A 7,883-nucleotide genomic window follows, 5' to 3' on the forward strand; every position below is an offset into this window, starting at 1 on the left:
GAATGCAGCCTGACTGCTTATGTATCTTTTTAAATGAACATCTGAAAGTAAAATTCAGAATCAATTCATATCATATTCACGTGTCACCTCTGTAGGTAACTGCTGTAAATCATCTTTAGTAGAACACTTAAATTAAGCAGACCCATAAACCGATGCGATGCATCCTCTTGTGACTAAATTGCATGTTTGTTTTAGTCAGGGTTGGGAGGGTTACTTTAAAAATGTAATCCGTAGTAACATTTAAAAAAAAAACGAGTGACCCTAAGTATCAACATATAAAAGTAATGTAACCTGATTGCTTTCCGATACTTTTGGATGACCTCAATATCAAATGCAATGCAAATTATAAACAAGAAAAAATAAATATCAATAAAAAATACAGTATGTCAATAAGTGTATGTCAGAATGTAACCTTAGAAAAGAAGAAACCAAAATATTTCACAACAAAAATGTAGTTACAGTAATAGTTTACAAATGCTGCTAAAGCTTAATACATTTATAATCAAACATCATTTCTGACTCTTACAGTATACTGTATGTCTATATGTTTAGGTAAACATCCAATGGTAATTGCATTTATTGTTACCAAAGTCAATGCAATTATTCCATGGTGTCAATGTGGATTTAGTTTGCTTGATAGATCAGTAAAAATAAAGACCCTCAGAAGGAAACTCCAAACTCATTTAGCAGAAACCCCCCTAAAAAATGAAGATGCCACCATTTTTACATTTGTATGTGTCAAGACAGGAAAGGTGTGGCATGCTTCCTTGTTTGCTACTGTATAAAGCCAGACTCCAGCACATTGACCCACAGAGCACTCTCACACCACTCTCACATCCTCATCGGTGCTGAAAGATCAAACAACCGCCAAGATGATGACGAAAGCCGCGCTCCTGCTGTCCGCTCTGACGCTCTGCTGCTGCATCGCCTCTCTGCAAGGTAACACATTTATTTTTATTTTTAAGTGTTCTTAACTGTGTAATCCAGTATGTTGGAATGCTTCCTCTTACTTTATTTTTTGTTGTAATTTGTGCATCCTAATTTAGCCAAACACTAAGCTGCCATCTGCATCTGACGATAGTTTACCTATATTGAAGCTGTACATTTTTAAGAACTTTATGTTGCTCTGATTTAAGACTATCATGCTATAAGACCAATTTCATTTTGATGATTTGCTATAGGCAGGCAATTTGTCAAAAACACAAAAATTATGTTTCTACGAGGATGGTTTCATTGTTTTATTGTTTTTCTATTTTTGATTTATTGTTCCTTTTCATTTAGTATAATTATTATCTTGTTTTCTTTGACCACATTTCATACTTTCCACTATTCTCAGTTATTAGTCAAGTTAACAGTGTTACAATCTGTTATGTGTTAGAGTACACTCCTGACACTGGAAACAGTCGATTGACAAAAATCATAACTCACGGTTCAGTTACTTTGAACCTTGCTCTTTGCTTTTCCCGGAGCTTTCAACTTCACCATGGGTTTTTTTCTCAGCCAAAGGAATTTGAGTAATTCCTTTTATCAAATGAAAAGTGAACCTGAGCAAACTTTGTCCTCTCAGGAAGAAAGTGAGATGCTGTTCAAAGCTCTAGAAAGATCTACCAACAAGAAGTGCCTTGAGTTTGAGCTTTTGTGTCCAAAAACTATTTCAAAGGTTGAGAATGACATTGACCCTTAACATCATTTTTCTTTCAACAGTAATACCAAAAGTTTAAAAAAGTGTCTCTATTGACACAAATGAAGCAGTATTCACATTTCATTCAGATGTTCAGAGATTTTTCAGGGGTAAAACTTGTGTTCCATCTCCCAGCTTTTCCGAGGGAGCGCTGTATGTGCATCCGGACCATCTCTTCTCCCATGCCTCTCGGAATCATCAAGAGAATCGAGGTGAATCCCATTTCAGGACTCTGCCGACGAACTGAAATCATGTGAGTAGTCAAGATTCATTTCAAAAACTGCGGAACCTTATTCATGGTAAAACAGGTGCAAATATATTTTATATTTATGATTGATTATGAAAAAAAGAGTCCAGAGTTCAATTTTTCTTTACATCACACAAATACTGTTAGAGAAGCCAAACAGCAGTGTTGGAAAAATCGTGTAAGCTGTTTTTTAAGAGGCAGTAATAACAATGTAAACACTCTCAATTACCATAAGTCTCAATTGTATCTACTAAAAGCAAGTTATACAAGCATATACAGTCCTTTAAGTAAGTATTTGTATTGCAACATACAAAATACAACCTTTGGAGAGAGTCAGGATGCTTTCAGTTTTTATGCTACATGGCCTCTAACATATCGTCTCTTGGGGGGAAATCAAAACAACATATTTACCAAAATGTTCTGCTATTGCTTAAAGAACAGTATTTGAGTACTTCGAAGTAACTGAACTTATGTGTTTGTGTCAATCGAGTGTTTCCAGTGTCAGGAATGTACTTTAACCTGTTAAGCCCGAGAGACCCCGGTACCGGGGCATTGCCGCAACATCTTGCAGGAAACAGTGTCTGAGGGCATGTTCATTTAATAAAACTATGAATGTTTTATATCCATGTAACGGGAAGAAACTCATCTAACTGATCATTTTTTTTTTTTTCAAAATAAAACCCACAATGAACCTCTGAATTAGCAACGAGTGAAAAATGCTAACAGATTACTGCACCGAAATTCACTCAAAAAACCTTATTATTTATCTTTTCTGCACATCCATGACATCGTTTCACATCGTGAGGTGACACAGAATCGATGGGTGCATACATTATCACTCCATGATACGAACTCGCGACTTTATAAACAAAAACAGACATCAAAACATGTGGCGCTAGGTAGCTAAAAACGCTAACATGGCTTACCTGTCTCTGTAGTCTGGTCAAAAGTGATCTTCAATGGCATTAAAACGATAAAAACTCTGCTGAAGTTAATCCATAGGTTAATCCAATGTGTCTGTGTCCCTTTGAAATGATTTCTGATAATCCATGAGCAATAAAACTGCCTTTCCGTTTCCAGATATCAGAGCTAGAGTGTAGGTTCGCTCTGATGCAAAACTACATGCGCGAAGCCCCCACCTTTTTTTTCAATCATGTGTGTGAGAGGGGAGATTCCCCTTCGATTCTATTGGCTCTAACAGTCATAAAGAGATGTCAATCACCAAAATCGACCATGATGTAAAACCCCCATTTCCACCCAAATCACTTCAGAGGTGGAGTCTTTTTTGCTAAACCTCTCTAAAAAGGTCAAATGTCACTTGTTTTGCATCAATCTTGATACAGGGTACTTATTATATGTTGTACTTTGGATTCATAAAGCTTTTAGTCTACCTTACCATCATCCAAGGGTAGTTTTCACTATAAGTAAAAAAGAATTTTTGGACGGACACTATAATTTACAGTTTTTTACTATGTTCAATCTGAATTTTCTTTAAAATAAAAAACATCTATATTGTTCTGACTCTTCTACATCCAACTCACAGGTTTATCATTACTTTGAGAAAACATATTATTAATGTAACCCTTTTAGAAGGGAAGATATGGTCATTTGTTCTGGGAATGTCATTTTCGAGCCTGAGACCTGAAAAACAGGCTCAGGGCTAAACAGGTTAACACATAACAGATTGTATCACTGTTAACTTGACTAATACGTACTTATAAAAGTGAAAGTACTGGAGAAGTACAAAGTTACACAGAATGGAAAAAACTAAAGCGTGCAATTTAAAAAAAAAAAAAAAAAAAACATCTACAGCACCATACCACTTCAGGAAAGGTACTGCATTTACCACTTTTGTTTAACTGAGACTTCTGCATCTGCATTCTGCTTCACCGAACGGGAGCAGCATCCAAATACCAACTAGTAAACTTGAATTTTCTCTCCTGTCAATAATAAAAGTCCAACTCCTCCTCCTCTCCGCAGAGTCACCAGAAGGAACGGCTCTCAAGTTTGTGTGAACCCAGCGGCGAACTGGGTCAACGTACTGATCAGCAATCTGCAAAGGTAATGATAGGCTTATTTTAATTAATGATTGCAAAAACAACAATTACAATATCTACAGTTTAAACACAATAGTACTTTTTTCCATTGTAAACTGATATCTCTGAATTTTGGACTCCACATTGGTAGAAATCCATTAGACAAGTTTCTGACATTTAATAGACAAACAATTATGCTACAGTAAAGTGTTAGTTTACAGTGTTTGGTAATGTTTATGGAGATGTGTTTTCTTTTATTTTTCTTCCTTAAATGTATAATACATTCTATACAAAAATCTACAAATGTTGTTTTTTAGGAAACAGAAGATCTTCAACTCCCTGAATGATTCTTCAGCTCACTGACAGCTTTCTAATCCTCGTTTAGCTTTACATGTCAACAGAGAAATGGACAAATGTTTGTGATTGAGAGGCATTGTTACCTTTTTTCTGTCTTTATTTACATGGGAATGTGTCTATTGTCTCCCTCTGTCCCTGAAAACAAATACAAACAAATGAAGCCATTATTTTCTCGGCCCCATGCCATGGCAAAGTGTCTTAACTGATATTTCAATACAAAAATAGACCTGAAAATAAACAAAATAGGGCCCCATTTAATAGGATAATGGTAATAAAAACTTAACTTGCATCATATAACGCTGTATATTTCCCCACTCGGGTATCATGTCCACCCTGATCACAATACAACATTTAGCCACTGGGTTTAATTGCCTTCTGAATAATTGTATTGAGTTATTTAGCTTGTCTTGTTTTAATTACAGTCAAGATGGGAACTCCGGCTCAACCACTGTGTCACCCAACGCTTCCACAAACAACTTCTGATCACAATCTGTGGCAACATGTGACATAACAATGGCTTCAATTAAATGTATCAAGCTGTGAATTAAGATGGGAGGGCTGAGATATGTCCAGCTTTAAAAACTACCTAATGATTCAAATGATTCAACACTTTCATTAAAAATTCTTCTTTTGCCTTTCTTGTGTTGCCTTTTTCGGAAAATGTCAATAAACAATCTGTCTTACTTATTTCTCAGATGCCTGAAGTACTGACAGTTGATAGTACTTCACTTTAACGGGGCTGCTTTACTCCCATGTTATATACATTTTAATGTGGATTTCATTATTGCTGTATGGATACTCAGATTCTAAAATATATAAATGTTGCTATTTCTTTTTTTTAAAACCATAACTCTGTACTGTGAAGTAATTCTGTGATGGTTTTATTACAAAATCAATAGAATGCAAAGAATGCTTTCCTGTAAATGTGAATACACAATGATGCTGGGCTGGTACTGTAACCTGTCATTTTAGTGTTGTGTTATCATTACTTGTCTTCTTATAAAGAATAAAAGAAGAGAAAAAGGCCATGTTGTTTGCCTTTTCTTGTTGTCGGGCTGTGTGGAGGGTTGATACTGCTGTTGGGGTTTTGTATGATCTGAGGTGTAACAGCTCACATGTTAAACACAGCTGCAGCCTTTGTAGAAGTGCTCCATTCATTCATGTAAAAAAGTGTGTTTAGAAAAACATTATACTGAATTGCTTTTTTTGGGGCCACTCACTTTATTAATAATCCCCCCCAAAAGTCTCATTGTTCGTTTTCATTTTCATTTGCCGGGGATTTAGTGTTTTTTTCCCCTTGCAAAGCACTTTATAACTTTGTTAAAAGTTGTCCTCTAGTATGTCAATTCAGCAAAACGCAACATAATTTTAAAAATGTTACAACTGAGAGGATTTCAATCTATATGTAAGCATAAAAAATCCCCAAATTAAGTGAGAAGGTCTTCACAGCAACATGATTAAAGTTCTAATACTCACCAATGATGGAAGGTAACTAAGTTAATTTACTCATGTACTGCACCAATTGAGTATTTTCACATTATGCTACCTTTTTACTCCAATACATTTATTCTTCAGTTGTTGTTACGAGCTAATTATGATATATTATTATAAGTTTAGCTACCCAGCAGTAAATAACGTAAATTAAATAAACCCCACCTTTACAAAGTGCAACACAATAATGCAACAATAATTATGACACAATAATTTAAAGGTGGGGTAGGTAATTTTGGAGAAACCAGTTTGAGTGCGCTAGAATTTGAAAATACACAACCGGAGAAAATCTGCCACTTCCTTACAGAGCCCCTCCTCCAACACACACGAACGCGCACATGACCAATGAGGGCACGAGATAAGTTTGTGCACAGATGGAAGGCTGACAGGCAGGTAGGCCATCCAGTTATTTTAGCCGGGCCGGCTAAAATGATTGGTCGTACTTTTTACAGTATTACGGCTTCCACAGATGACACTTTTTAATGGATTTTTTGTCAAAACACTTAAGATATTCATTGCTATCGGGATGTTAAGAGCATTCCATGGAATATAACAAAAAGTGTATCTCGAGCCGGTTTCTCAAACTTACCTACCCTACCTTTAAAGCTCACCAATTATGCTATATTTTAACAATATATTATAGGGCCATATCTATACAAAACATGTCTCTGAAGTGTTTTGCTCCACATACCAAACAGATCACCCATTTTAGCCATGCCTCATACCCCTCTATTTCAGCCCTGTTACAAAAGTGCTGATTCTGGGTCCGTAGCTTCAAATGTAACCAGGCTGCTGCTGGCCACGCCCCTTTGGAGCGCATGCAAGCGGTGAGCTTTCTGTAGAGAAGAGTGTCTACCGGCAGAAACTCAGCTTAACGCTGCCGTGATTAAACGCCATATTATGTTCCAAACCACATCAAGCATTATTTCTGAAACGGTATGGAGCTCAAACGCTTTTTCTCTTGCGGGTTTACCACAAGGACAGTACCTTTTACATCCGTCTTCTTGACACATGTTCTCTCCAGTACAGCGTTAGCTCTGAGTGTTAGCGATGCTTGCTAATGTAAACAAAGACCTTATTACTTCCAAAACACTTGGTACATTGTTTCTGATACAGCACATAGCTTGACATGTTCTTTATTCAGTGTTTACTGTTAGAATAGTGCCATTATATGTATTATATATATATAACAACTTGACTCTTAGTCCCTCTCATAGACATCCTGCTGAATACACTGACACACAGCTGCGGTTTCAGCTAGCGACTGTATATGGGGACGATATGTTGGGACGTGCGGGGGGACGTTGCCAGGAGTTCAATGTAAAGCCAGCCCACATTTTAGTAATGACGTCAAGTTCTCAGCAAATCTGGAACAGCTCCGTTGTACCTCCGTTTTTAGAGATGTGGGTAAGGAGGAAAAGAGAGAGGGTTGTTTCCTGATACTTTGTGAGTCTCCTTACACACTGGGGACACATATTTATGTATACAATATTTTTGCAGGATAGGTGACTGTAATATTCTGTTCTATGGACATATAAGTGTCTACATAAACAGATGAAGCGGACTACTTGTGACATTCCGAGTGTCCATCTTTTATTCAACTGGCGCGTAACATGCACACATGCATTACGTCATTAACGTGATCTCCGTAATCAAAGATCTTGTATTCACCAAGATGTTACAGTGACCTTTAAGCAAAAGTTAAAGAGCTCTTCTTCCATCTCTGGTAGCCATTCTTCTCCCCGACGGAGCAAGGGCTGGTGTTGACGGGACCCCAAACAGGACCCCCGCTGGAATATCCAGTCTCTGATAGTGTTACGTTATTATGAGAGTGCTCTCATACTTGTTTGATTCTGAAAATTAATTGTATATATTTATCTAAATATATCTGATATGCCGATAGGAGAGGACGCTGGCGTGGTTTGTTCGCTGCTTGTCCACCGCTATCCTACTGTCAGTTCATGTTTGAACATATTTGATCTGATTTTTCTTTATACATCGGTTAGCTATATATAACATCTGTCAATATTGGCTCCAACTGAATCGCTACTTTGTTCAAGTAGTTCTCCGT

At 36.9% G+C, this 7,883-nt stretch overlaps 1 protein-coding gene across 3 annotated transcripts; it reads left to right on the forward strand.

Annotated features, from left to right (window-relative positions):
• Positions 1-787: 787 nt before the first annotated feature.
• On the forward strand, positions 788-5,349 carry LOC117472384 (interleukin-8-like). Of its 3 annotated transcripts, none has more exons than XM_034117534.1 (4): positions 788-939; positions 1,817-1,934; positions 3,909-3,989; positions 4,282-5,349. In XM_034117534.1, the coding sequence occupies exons 1-4, from the start codon at positions 873-875 to the stop codon at positions 4,325-4,327; spliced, it is 312 nt and encodes a 103-aa protein (XP_033973425.1). In that variant the 5' UTR covers positions 788-872; the 3' UTR covers positions 4,328-5,349. The 3 variants fall into 3 exon arrangements, with proteins under 3 accessions (XP_033973425.1, XP_033973424.1, XP_033973426.1); XM_034117533.1 differs by having other exon boundaries at positions 4,744-5,349; XM_034117535.1 differs by having other exon boundaries at positions 4,289-4,404.
• Positions 5,350-7,883: the final 2,534 nt, after the last annotated feature.

Source organism: Trematomus bernacchii, unplaced genomic scaffold (genome assembly GCF_902827165.1).
Source record: "Trematomus bernacchii unplaced genomic scaffold, fTreBer1.1, whole genome shotgun sequence".
In the NCBI taxonomy this organism is placed as follows: domain Eukaryota; kingdom Metazoa; phylum Chordata; class Actinopteri; order Perciformes; family Nototheniidae; genus Trematomus; species Trematomus bernacchii.